The sequence below is a fragment of the Micropterus dolomieu genome, linkage group LG20 (genome assembly GCF_021292245.1).
Source record: "Micropterus dolomieu isolate WLL.071019.BEF.003 ecotype Adirondacks linkage group LG20, ASM2129224v1, whole genome shotgun sequence".
NCBI classification, from domain to species: domain Eukaryota; kingdom Metazoa; phylum Chordata; class Actinopteri; order Centrarchiformes; family Centrarchidae; genus Micropterus; species Micropterus dolomieu.
Genome location: NC_060169.1, coordinates 27,479,597 through 27,493,660, shown reverse-complemented (window position 1 = coordinate 27,493,660; position 14,064 = coordinate 27,479,597). Strand labels below are relative to the sequence as shown.

The following is a 14,064-nucleotide window of genomic DNA, read 5'->3' as shown; positions in this document are numbered from 1 at the left end:
GATGCCAAACAGTGTGCGTGTGTGTGTGTGTGTGTGTGTGTGTGTGTGTGTGTGTGTGTGTGTCATCATCATTTTACAGTTGTAAATCTCTGAATTACCGGTTCAAGGCACTGCTTATGTAGGTATAAGTATAGGTACTGTAGATGTAGGAAGTGAGAAGCCTGGGAAGTTAAGAAAAGTAGTAGTATTATTTTACAAAGCTTTTTTTTACTAATTGCCTGGAGAGAGTATTTTATGTTCCATATTTTAGAATGCAGGTTAGTGAGTGAAGGAATGATATATGAGTCGACAGTTAGGTGTGCAGGAAGAGCATTGCTGCTCCTGACACACAAGTCTCACATGACACAGTAGGTGAAATACTATATGTAAATGAGAAGGAGAAGCTTTTTAATATTCTTGTTTTGATCTAATCCAAAAAGAGGATGGAAGAAAGATCTATCAGCTTCTATTAACAATATAACTTTTGGGGCTTTAAAGGCCACAGTGAGTTCAAGGTTTAACTGCCAAATACATTTCTAGCACCAGCGTTGCTGGTCTTTGTTAAGAATCCCAAAATGTGGTAAAAGGTTTCTACACAGGTTTCATTCTATTAAGACAGTACCTGTTACCACAAGTACATTTTGAGTCTTACGGGAAAAGAAGAGCAGTGTCCATTTTTTTAATTAATTATTTTTAAATTAATGATTTAATCACACAGGACTACAAAACACTAAGTATGGGTTTGGTAGAATGTAACCTGCTTATCTCAACAACAAAAAAAAACAGTGCAGCAAGGAGAAGTCAAGTAATTTTATTATACAGCTCAACATCACAAATTTGCCTCAATGGGTTTTACAGTCTTTACAGCATACAATTATATCCTTAGACCCTTGAGAAGTGGTCTTTTAAGCTTTTAAGAACTTCTCATCACTTCAAAAATCACATTAATTTATTTAACATTTTCAAAAATGTTCTAAATTAACACCATAAAGCAACCACACAAACAATCCATTCACGCCATTAAAAAGTGCTAAATGGTGGTCGAAAGACTGAATCTCAACATTTAGGCTTCTGAAAACTCCTTCTCCCCCACAAAATGTAGGGCGCTACGTGACCAGACTCTATAATAGCTACTAAAATTAAATAAACATTTTCATATTAAACTTAATTTCAATAGGCTTACCAAACTATAGGCCTATGCTCACAATATTCTGCCTCACAGTAAAATGAAACCCATTCATTTTAATGGTTGGGACAGGCTGTGTGAAAAGGACTTGGGAGCAATTAAAAAATATAAAGCACATTTCAAAGCAGTAAGTAGGCTTACTGTCATATCATAAAAGCCTAAAACAAATAGTAGCCAACAAGGCTTTAGTAGCCGCACCACAGCAAACAGAAAAGCAGCCTGTAAAACAGTCTGTGAGCTCTTCTAGGGATGGTGAAGTAATTTTCCAAGGAAACTGATTGGTCAGTAGGCGGTGTTTTTATAGAGCTGATCTCTTATCTGGAACATGGTAACTTATGGTGAACGGCAAACCTGCTCCAGAGCAGCAACTGCTCGTAATTCAGGACTGTCCCAAATATTTCAGGTCACCCTAATTGTGCTGTAGAAACAAAGAAAGGGAAAGAAAAGCGACAACACAGGTGTGTGGAGAGAGGAGACTTATTCCGCGTTCCAGACAGAACTGGTAAATTTCCAAGTTGAAATATCCGACTTCCAACCTCAAATCATTCCAGGTGCATGGTGATGCCTGATGCCAAAAGAGAACGAAAAACATGGCTGACCGTGACAAAGTCAAGTGTGCACCCAGTTGCACCCTCAGCACTGTCCTTTGGTCATTTTAATGAAAACAAGTGACTCAAGTGGTCATCAGAAAATGTTGTACATTATACTACCTAATGTTTTCAAATGTTTTGCATTTTTTACATTTTACTAAATAACTTTTGTGTAGAGAAGATGACTTAGGGATTCTTTAGTGTATCCAGCTACCTAGCAACATATTTCTACATCAATTTACATGCAGAACATGTTTTAATATATGATAGTATTTATACTTTTAATTAAATACATGCAAATATGCTTTATGGTGCCTTTCAGGTTATTGTTTACCATTTACAGTGTGTGTTTCCATGGGAGCTGCCATTGTTGTGTGACATCGTTCAGCTGCTACTCTTGAAGTCGGGGTACATATTATTTTTCTGAGTTCAGAAGTAGGAAATCCGACTTCAGGTGGCATTCCATGGTACTTTTTCTAGTTGGAGGTTGGAAATTTCTGAGTTCCCAGTTGTGTGGAAGGCAGCGTTACACCAGTCCCAGGTGTGTCCCATGCTACTCATTAACAGGTCTGCAGCTCTGGAAACGGAAAGCAAAGCAACAGCAGAGTAAACCAAGCAGGAAACAAACACACAGAAGGAGAGACAGAGGAGAGGCTGAATCTCCAAAAGATCCAGATTCAAAACATCTGATGCACAGCCAGGGAGAGAGAAAAAGGTCTGATGAGTTTAAAATTTGTTTTTTTAAAGACTTTAACAGAGTCAGACTGTGGGATGTCAGCAGGAAGGTGAGGGGAACAAAGACTTTTATTCATCTTCCGTTTATAGACGTGTGGCTGTGTGAATTGATACCAGACTTCAGAGAAGATCGCGTCACAGAAACTTCTGACAAAAAGGCCAATGTGCAGAACCCCCAGCACATGCTCGCCGACCAGATACTGTGTGTGGCGTGGGCAAACCCACACACACCTTAGTTGCTGTCCTCGGTGACTTTATCGAAGGTAATCTCAGCCAGGAACTCCCCAAGTTTATTAAATGCCGAACCAGCGTCAGTCCTGACACCATCCTGTTGAGACCATCCCCTCCAGTCTAATATAAGCGCTTTATAGTGTTTCTAATGTTCCGTCTTCTTTGTTCAAGAATGATTATTATCAGGTGTGTTGAAGTTTCGCAGACTGATAACTTTCATGGGTTTTTTTCCCCCTAATGCCTGTAGGTTTCCCTCTTAGGTCTTCTTTAACTAGCCATAACCTAGAACAACAAATCTGATGTTTAGACTCCACTCATACTGAAATCTGTTACTATCCATGAAGTTTACTCCCATCTGCGTAGCCAGTAAGTTCTTGTAAACATTCTTGTATGACTCAACCTTGCCAGATTGCCAGATCTGCTAGCCTGATGCCTGAGCTACTGTCTCTACCTCAGTATAACTGTTAACTGATACAAAACTGACAACTGATACAATGCAGTCAGAGACACCACCAATAACTGACTTCAATAATGACCACCATCTCTCGAAGAAAGTATTCATTTTGGGGATGTTATAGTGGATTGCATTAGATTGTACAATAAACTTATGAGTCAGGGTATAAGTAAAAATAAATTCAGTTTGTTTATTTAATTTTATTTACCAGGGACAATGCACATTAATCAACACTGTAGTTTGACTTCAGTGTAAATGAACTGGAGTTAGCTAAATAGCTAATTACCATCCGTAGTCGCTGAGCAGTTTGTCACTAATTAGTGCCCAATATTGTCAGTACAGTGCTTCAACAAGTACTGTAAGAGAAATACAATACATAATAATACATAAGTACATTACAAAAGTGATAAGTATATAAATACAAATTAGTGCTAAATATAATTAGTATAGTGCAGGGGTATTCAATTAGATTTCAAAGAGGTCCAGTTAGAGAAAATTTCCTGAAGCAAAGGTCCGGAACATCAAAACGACGAACTTGCGTTATCATTCAGTACTATAACCTATAGTTGTATCAACACATGTTTTTATTCAACAACGGACTGTAAAATCAAATAATATTCAGTCAGTTTTCACATCAAACTGGAAGGATAATTAATAACTATTCAAATAATAAATTCTAAATTTAAGTAAACTAAATTAAAGTGCCTAATTTTTTTTAAAAAAATGTAACAAAGTTTAGCTTGAAGTGATGAAGTGTAGTCTTAACCAATTTTATAATAAACACTCAACACATCATAACAAATGAACAGCTGTAATGCCTCCTCTTCTCTTTCATTTCCTCTTACAGAGCTACCACTTTCCTACTTTCTGTTGTTCAGTGAGAAACGTGAGCTCCAGCTAGCATATTGGAGATCTGTGAGATATTCTGGTTTTGAACTGCCCGTGGGAGGAATGTACATTTAAGAATCTGTACATTCTTGATTAAAAGTCATGTAAAATCTCTTATCTTTCGTCTCCTCAATTCGGGTGTGTTTCCAAAACGTCTCTGGTGAATCTCGCGGACTCGACTCGCAAGCCTCGGTATGCACAGATTTGATTGGCTGAGCAGCGTCACATGAGACGATTGGAGCACATGCGATTGGTCTGTGAGTTTCCTGGTCCTCTAAACCAGTACACTAAATGCTAAAAAAAGCTGCGCGGGTTAAAATAGAAACGCTCCGTCACGAGGTAGTAAGTCTCAATAATAAATGTGCTGTAGGTCGGCGGTCCGGAGAGGACGGCGGCTGGGTCCGGATCCGGACCGCGGTCCGCCTATTAGTGACCTCTGGTATAGTGCCTACATAAGTACTGCAAGAAAGATAAAATACATAAATACATTACAAAAGTGACAGATGTACAGTATGTAAGAGCATTAAAATTATGCAAAGTGCTGATAGATGGCTGGATTTCTTAAGTTTGTTTGAAAGTTAATTAATTTAATCATTTAGCTGACACTTTTATCCAAAGCGACTTACAATTGCTATATATATATATATCTATCTATCTATATCTCAGGTCAGCTCTGGAGCAACTTGGGTAAGTGTCTTGTTCAGGGACACATTGGTGGATGTGTCACAGTGGAGAGTGGAGCCCGGGTCTCACACCAAAGGCATGCATCTTATCCACTGTTCCATCACCATTATTTATACCGTTATTAATTCAATAGATAAACTATTCGAGTAGCGGGTGGCTCTAACTGAATGCTGTTTGTCCAAACTTATTACGTCTGTGCAATGCAGTCCCTTCTACCTATCCAACTACCCTTGTTACACTACCACCGCTAACCTTCTGCTTTTTGAACTTGCTAAGTGGGGGAGGGGCTAGCCCATGTAACACCTTAAAAATGAGGCATGTGTCTGCAAAATTTTTTAAACTATCTGAATTGAATAAGTTGTGTTTTTTTATTCTATGACATTGGCTATTGACCTTGCTATCAAGAGTTTTTCTGTTTATACAGAGACTCAGTTGGTTTCAGGGTTGTGGTGTTTGAGACTAGCTTGTTAAGCAGAATGTTATATAGGTAAAATCATAGCATGCATAAAGAGGTTTACTGCCTTTGTTGTTTAAATATTCTAAAATGAATTTGGTGTTGGTGATTTTTTTTAAATATCTTTGAAACTGTGATTCCAAGGTATTTAAAGAGGTCATTATGCTTTTTGGCATAATAATTTTCTCCAACAGAAAACACTGATCTGAACTGCCTGAAAACAGGTCATTTGTAGTTCAGCCTGTCGGTGCCAAATACGTTCTGCACATGTGCAAAAGTGGTTCTGTCAGTCAAAGAAGGTTACCACAAAGGTGCCTATTCAAAATGATCAAACTAAATCTTTCAAATCAATATAACAAAATGTTTTTTTAATCAGTGGAAATGAAACTGTTCACTATGATGTAATAGGAATATACAGTGAGGAAAATAAGTATTTGAACACCCTGCTATTTTGCAAGTTCTCCCACTTAGAAATCATGGAGGGGTCTGAAATTGTCATCGTAGGTGCATGTCCACTGTGAGAGACATAATCTTAAAAAAAAAAAAAATCCAGAAATCACAATGTATGATTTTTTAACTATTTGTATGATACAGCTGCAAATAAGTATTTGAACACCTGTCTATCAGCTAGAATTCTGACTCTCAAAGACCTGTTAGTCTGCCTTCAAAATGTCCACCTCCACTCCATTTATTATCCTAAATTAGATGCACCTGTTTGAGGTCGTGACACCTGTCCACCCCATACAATCAGTAAGAATCCAACTACTAACATGGCCAAGACCAAAGAGCTGTCCAAAGACACTAGAGACAAAATTGTACACCTCCACAAGGCTGAAAAGGGCTACGGGGAAATTGCCAAGCAGCTTGGTGAAAAAAGGTCCACTGTTGGAGCAATCATTAGAAAATGGAAGAAGCTAAACATGACTGTCAATCTCCCTCGGACTGGGGCTCCATGCAAGATCTCACCTCGTGGGGTCTCAATGATCCTAAGAAAGGTGAGAAATCAGCCCAGAACTACACGGGAGGAGCTGGTCAATGACCTGAAAAGAGCTGGGACCACCGTTTCCAAGGTTACTGTTGGTAATGCAACTGTTACGTCATGGTTTGAAATCATGCATGGCACGGAAGGTTCCCCTGCTTAAACCAGCACATGTCAAGGCCCGTCTTCAGTTTGTCAATGACCATTTGGATGATCCAGAGGAGTCATGGGAGAAACTCATGTGGTCAGATGAGACCAAAATAGAACTTTTTGGTCATAATTCCACTAACCGTGTTTGGAGGAAGAAGAATGATGAGTACCATCCCAAGAACACCATCCCTACTGTGAAGCATGGGGGTGGTAGCATCATGCTTTGGGGGTGTTTTTCTGCACATGGGACAGGGCGACTGCACTGTATTAAGGAGAGGATGACCGGGGCCATGTATTGCGAGATTTTGGGGAACAACCTCCTTCCCTCAGTTAGAGCATTGAAGATGGGTCGAGGCCGGGTCTTCCAACATGACAATGACCCGAAGCACACAGCCAGGATAACCAAGGAGTGGCTCTGAGAATCTTTGGAGGGAGCTCAAACTCCGTGTTTCTCAGCGACAGCTCAGAAACCTGACTGAACTAGAGAAGATCTGTGTGGAGGAGTGTGCCAAAATCCCTCCTGCAGTGTGTGCAAACCTGGTGAAAAACTACAGGAAACGTTTGACCTCTGTAATTGCAAACAAAGGCTACTGTACCAAATATTAACTGAAATGATTTTCTCAGGTGTTCAAATACTTATTTGCAGCTGTATCATACAAATAAATAGTTAAAAAATCATACATTGTGATTTCTGGATTTTATTTTTAGATTGTCTCTCACAGTGGACATGCACCTACGATGACAATTTCAGACCCCTCCATGATTTCTAAGTGGGAGAACTTGCAAAATAGCAGGGTGTTCAAATACTTTTCCTCACTGTATACAACAGGAACACTATAAAGTTGTTTACGAATTACATAAGAATTACTCAGCAGTGCACTGCCAACAAGCCTCCGTGGCTTTTTGAAGGGCCACGGTATTTGATTTGGCCGTTAACATTTCTTTACATTCCTTATATCCTGACATTATCATCATGTATTCCTCATAATATTATAACATTATGAAAAAACTGCATTGCTGAAACCACCCCCTTTTTATGCAAACACTATAATTAAGTTGACACCACACCAGCTAACCAACATCTTTTTCTCCATCGTATTGCTGTTTGACACCAATCCAAGCTTGTTTGTCAACCCCAACTTTCCTTAATAACCCTTGAGTTATATCTAAGTAGGTTAAATTCCCTTTATAGTACAGGCCTCTGGTGACTGTTGATTGTCTAGTCATTCTTTGTTGTGTTTTTTTTTTCTTCTCCCCCACCCCAGGCTGGTACACACCCCCTAAGGAAGATGGCTAAAACGGACTCTAGCCTTTCCTGCACTGGGACCACATGTCTTTGTCTTTTCTTTCTCCCTTGCGACCAATATTTTTTTTAATCCTGCAAACCATTTTGTTCTCTACACAAGTTTGAACTCCAGACCAACTTCCTCATTCTTTGACCCAAATACTGGCACAGAAACTTAACACACAAATACCCCACCACCACCCCCCACACACACCCCCCACCTGAAATTTACATCCAAGCTCATCAGCTACTCGCAAGGGTGTCCTCTCTTCAGATATTTATCTCTCTGTACATCTGTTGTCCTATACAATCTAATTTTTCCATTGCAACATTCACATACTCCAGGAAAATGGTGGACTAAATATCGCATAAAATCACCCTTTGGTTTGGCCGATGAGCGTGCCAAGGTTACTTGCTGGCTGTGAGTTGAAAGGTGTGGCATGGCTTCATCCAGCAGTCTGATTCTCCAGTCGCCGGACAGTGCCTCTCTGGCCACTGACTGGATCTGAGAATGGCATGCGACATTCCCAGATTTGATGCAGTGGTGGCTGGGAAGGACATTTAAATGCTGGTGGTGGGAAGTACCACTGCCGTTTCTCTCCATGGACGGCGTCTGTAATATTGTGCTCATGTTTTGTCTTTGTAATGCCAAGATCCCTCCCTGGGAATAACGTGAGACCAGCTTGCTTTCAAACCTCTTATGTTTTAAAGCTTGAAGCCCTGAGATGGGAAGGAAGATAAGAGACTTTCGCAGCCTGGGTGGGACAGCCCATAATGAAGAACAGCATCCTGCTGAGCTCCAAAATTGGAGACCACTGTCATCATCACAACCAGCAACTGGACAACTCCCTGCAGGAGAGGTTTGGTGTGTGGCTAGGCTGGCAACACAAGAACATGACCAGGCAACGCAGGGGCGTGTTTGGATTCGATCACACTGTAATGTAGTTGATTTTAACTCCACATGTAAACATGTAAATTTGTATTTCTGCAAAAGGATTTAATTGTTTATAATGTAACCTTGTCTGGGTCTTTGGCTGGGCAAAGACTGTATTATTATATACCCTTGACTATTAACTGCAGGGGCACTGCAACTTCTCAAGACCCATTTAGAATAAGAAAAAGTCGCTTCACGGATACTCTTGCAGAAGGAAACAAAAGTATGCCATGTTCTTATGTAAGCTTAATGACTACTGCGGTATTGTGTGTTTTTTTTGTTTGTTTTTTTTTTGTTTGTTTTTTTTAATATTGTTTTGTAATCCTCATGTTATTGGCAACAGTGACGGCACCATTCCCCTTATTTGATAGCACCTCTTAACTACAGTGGCCGTAACAATAATGGCATAGACACAGCTGTTTCTGGCATTCCAGAGGTTTGGCTTTTCATATCTAATCACTCAAACCGGATGAACCTCAGAAAGGCTATGCAGTGAAGACAGTTTTGTGGAGTTTTGTCGTACTGAAGAAAATTAGTCTTAACAGCATTGTCACCTGCTTAGTTATTGCAGCTGGTTCACATCCTGAGCACTTTGCCAATCCTGCAGTTGTAACAGTCTGGAGAAAAAAAAAAAAAGTGACCTTTACCTTCTGACTTTTCCTTGACCTCATGGCTGGTTTTCAGATGCAGCCAGAGTTTCAAATTCACAGCAATAGTCGTGACCATATACCCTCTGGCTTCACACCTGGGAAGATCGACTGGAGTCGTTCCATTTCCAGAATATTTGTGTGGGTTTGATAAATATTTGTTCAGATTTGCCACAGGAAGGACCCAGCTCTTCCCATTACCAACTCCTCTGGTTACTATTCATAACCACTCTCAGCGCTGCTGTACCCCTCAGCGTGCTGGGTCTTTGATGTAATGTGAATAATATGCAGAAAACTGTGTGGAGCATTCCAATTAATGCAGTTACACGTTTGTTGTGGGTGTTCTATTGTGTGGTTACTTGCATTGTTTTAAGTATATTGTCCTGAAAACCAGCATAGAAAGCTTAGTTATGCTAATTCATACGGTCATTCCTCATTTTTAAGTTGATTCATAATATTCTCAGTGATATTATCCTCAGTCAGAACACCAATGTCTTGAAAACAGGTTGAGGGTGGTACAAAACATACAGCTTGGCCATGTTCAGCACGTCTGACGTCGGTTTAGACCTGCAGGATGTGTATAACAAGTGTCACCCTCCTTTCTTGTTTCACCACAAACAAAATCGCAACATGACTATGGATCATTGGCATGGTTGTTAGCCGTTGTGATGCCATTGGTAACGTACTAATCACTTCATTCTGGTCACATTGTTGAGCCCACCCCTGCATTCTCTGGAGAAGCAAACTCAGGAATACATACTGCACACTCGACTTTGCAAAGGATTGCTTCAGAATATTGTCATGAAACCTAAGATTGAACGTGTCAATCTTTTTTTGGGCCACTTTAAAACGATGACCCTGTTAAACGGATAGGCATTGCAGTGTGTTTTGTGTCGGATTGCACACACTTCGATTTTCTGAATGCCGTTGAGCTTGATAAATAATTAAAGCAAGTTTTTGGAAAGATCAGATATGTGGACCGGGGATTTGCTCCCACCCTCAGATTTTTGTGCGCTTGATGAGGTGTTCAGAACACGTCTACCCTGTGTCTTTGATATTGCTGTATTTTGCATGTCAATATATCAATGGGTGTTTTTTTCCCAAAGCTACTGAAGGCAGAGTGGTTAGGTAGGGTGGTAAAAAGACTAGATGTATCCATTTGTTCATGAATTGTGTACTTCCTACAAAGGTGCACAGGATAATTTCTCCCTGTGTGTTGCTTATTGAACCATGTCAGATACTATATGAGACACATGGATATACAAGACATCCTACCTGCTTAGATTTACCTTTTTAAAGATGGCAGGATTCCCTATAAAAGTAGCAGTTCAGATTTGTGTGCCATCAAAACAATTGTAAGCCCACATCTTTAAGCTGACTTTTGGAATAATGGTGTACTGAAGTCTGTTGTGCACTGAATAACGGCTTCTCTTACACCGACTCATGTTGTCCGACGACAAACAAAAACCTTCTCTGCTTGGCGAGCGACATACTGGTCTGTGGTCTGACTTAGCCTGATTCTGGGTTCTTTACCTTGCTTCATTAACTGCAGTGGCCAGGTTATAAAGTTATGCACTGTTAGCATGCTTTGGTTGGGTTTCATTTGTTTTTTTTTGTTTTTTTTTTTTCCATTGCAAGGGTGATTTTGACCATGTAAAATAATTTGTAAACTTGCATCAAGTTTATGAATAAAGAATTTTATGAAATATCTCTTTATTCTCTTCAATGAAAATTGTTCAAGAGTTATTTATCCAAAAACAAGAGTATTAATTGGCTAACTTGGCATTAAACCACATGAATAGTTCAAACTGGCCGTTTTACTTACAGTGAAATGCACCTCATCAATGTATTACCTTCATTTGGCAGACACTTGTTCAAAGCAACTTACATGTCAACCCTCCCCGTGAGGTTCAGTGTCTTTGCCTGGGATCGAACCACAAACCTACAGTGAATTTAAGGGGCAGTGTTTCTGAAGTTGCTTCACAGGGATCCTGGCTTTCTGGGTAATGTAATTTTTTGGTTTTCCAGTAGATGGTGTTATTTGCCCAAATATTCTGGTGTCAGCTTTTGTCCATGCTGCCTTCAACTTCCAGGGATGAGTACTTGCCCTTTTTGCCCCAGGAACTGAGCTAGTGAGTTTGAGTCTCTACATGTCAGTGATGCACATTACTGTAGCTCCTGTTGACTTAATCTAACTACTGACTGAAAATGTATCACACAGCTAAATGAAAAGGTTTCATTAATTTTACTCGAATGACAGCAAAGCAGGTACAAGAAATACAGCGTATGGCCATGATAGATGACACATATCACCTTCAAACACCTGATAGTAAGAACAGTCCTGCTAGTGCAGTTTGCCCAGAGGGCAACGGATGGCCTAAACCTGAGGACCTTGGGGTCCATATTATTGCTGTGGGTAAAAATCTGTTCTTGTCTTGGTGGGCAGTGATTTATAGCTGCTACCTGAGGGTAACAGCAGGAACAGGCAGTGTGCTGGGTGAGTGGGATGAACAGATTTTATCCTCCCTAGGTTCCGTACAAAAAGATTTCCTTTTGTCATTTCCCACCACTTACTCAAGGTTTGTTGGCTCTCACTTTCTGTATGAGTGTGAGAGACGGCGAGCTAGTATAGTCACCACTAGATGGTATTGGAGCATTCTGGGCTATTGTGTTTTAGCCACTGTTAACAGCCGAAAACTCCTGTTTTGCTTGAGAGGTCAGTCAGCAGCAGTGGTGGACAGTAACAAAGTACAAATTTGAGGTACCTGTACTTTACTTGAGTATTTTCTTTTAATGCCATTTTCTACTTCTACTCCACTACATCTCAAAGAGAAATATCAAACTTGTTAGTTCACTATAGTTATCTAACTTTTCATATTTAGTAGTTACTTTACAAATTAAACTCTTTACACAAAAAAACGAATGAAGTTTATAAAATATTATGTTTTGTAACAAATTAAACTACCCAATAGTTTATACAAGTACAGCTGAAACGATTAGTCGGTTAACAGAAAATTAATTGCCAACTTTACTGATCGTTTAAGTAATTTTTCATACAAAAACATTTCATGGTTCCAGCTTCACAAATTTAAAGATTTGCTGGCTTTCTTTTTTAATTATTTTATTAATTTGACTAGTGTTAATAATGTTAAAATTTGGATTGTTGGTTGGACAAAACAAAGCATTGTGAAGGTGTCACTTTGGGCTCTGGGTAATTGTGACGGCATTTCTCAGTAGTTGCAGTCCGATACAAAATAGCTCAAAATGAGCTTCACATCAACCAACCACAACCGTGAAATCCTGCTTTTACATGAATACATGAGTAATAATTATCTCATGAGATAATATCTACTAGTACAACAGTTACAGGGAACATTTCCCTGATTATACTTCAGTGCAGTACTTTTACTTGTAACAGACAACTTTTACACTGTCGTATTAGTACTTGAGAAAGGCTCTGAATACTTTGTCCACCAGTGGTCAGCAGTTGGTGCTCCATTACTACACTCATTCGAGCTCTTAGCATCTCTGCAGCTCATTTCTTTTAAGGTAGAATGAATGAATGAATGAATAAAAAGGACATTTGTTACAGTGAGAGGGCTGGTATTGATAGGCCACAGTCTGATATGGACAGCTCATACTATCCCATCAGCATGTTTGAGTCAGATATTGTTATGGTGGGTTGGCAAGCGCTGCTCTCATAGATGTCAGGTTTGTGATAAATAGCTGAATCAATCCCCAATCAGTTCTTATGAGAAGCAGGACGGCAGCAGGACGACAGTAGTAGATAACATGGTGACCTATTGAGTCATTGGTCGATCGTGCTGTTGCAGCCTGGATAGTTATGGATTTCGGAAATCACTCAAACCAAGAACCAAAATGCACTTTTTCATGATATCAGGAATTTAAATCAAAGGGCAGATTGTATGGAGGAAGAGAGCAAGAAGTGGAACTCAGCAGTTTGCCAAACAAAAGGCTAATTGCCTATTATTGCAGCAATTTTTATGTTTGTTTATGTGTGGGTTTGGCTGGCTGGCCTCTTGGCCGGAGAGGAGCAGACCTCATTATCCAGCTCCAGCCAATCTGTTTGTCCAGTCTGTCACTTGGCTCAGACACAACACTGTGAGGAGACGGTGGAGGCTCCAGGCCCAGAGGAAAGAGGCTGCGAATGTTTGTGATTAACTTGCAACGGCCACATTGAGACAGCAAGAAATAGCTGACTTTTCCTCCTTTACCCTGGGCCAGAGCACAGCGCATGGCATTCGGAATCAGTTGATTAAAAGCCTGAAGCTTAACGGCTGCGTCCATCAGAGAATTGACTTTCACTGCTTTGCCTTCCGTCAGTAAAATGCTAAAGTGTAAACCCAGATTCAGAAGTGAGCTTTTAATGGTGCTGATTTTGACTAACCATTTCCCTTTGTTGAGGGGAGGGTTCAACATATTTTTGTTGAAAACTGAATTAAGTTATGTGAAAATGGGCATTCTGTACGGTTTAGATTTTAAACCTGAAGAAAAAGAAAGAAGGATTGAACAAAAAAACACCAGCAACATATTTACGGTAAAGACATACGAATGGGATCTTCTCATGTAACTTTCAACAAGAAAGCAAAGAAGCTCATTTTGAACTATTAAAAGTATCAAACCAAAATACTGAATTTTGGTGCTTGAAGGCAAAGCACCAGTTAGACATTTATACAGTATCTTATAGAAAGGAGCTTGAAATCATAAATCACCCAAATTACATCCATGTATTGTATTTAATATTGTGGGAAGAATTTTTTTTTCCACTTTTCCAGCTCTTGTACTGGATGTACAGTATGTCCTATGAATATATGTTATTTTAACCTTTAAAACTGTACTCTAGTCAT

The 14,064-nt window shown here is 39.7% G+C and overlaps 1 protein-coding gene across 1 annotated transcript in view; it reads left to right on the top strand.

The window, feature by feature from the left end:
- The window catches only part of LOC123959064 (ubiquitin-conjugating enzyme E2 Q2), a 35,434-nt gene extending 24,528 nt beyond the window's left edge, over positions 1 to 10,906 (top strand). The window contains exon 8 of the mRNA XM_046032918.1: positions 7,596 to 10,906. Within this exon, the coding sequence (XP_045888874.1) occupies positions 7,596 to 7,627 (32 nt within the window). The 3' untranslated portion in view covers positions 7,628 to 10,906. The remainder of the gene's footprint in view (positions 1 to 7,595) is intronic.
- The last annotated feature ends 3,158 nt before the right edge of the window (positions 10,907 to 14,064 follow it).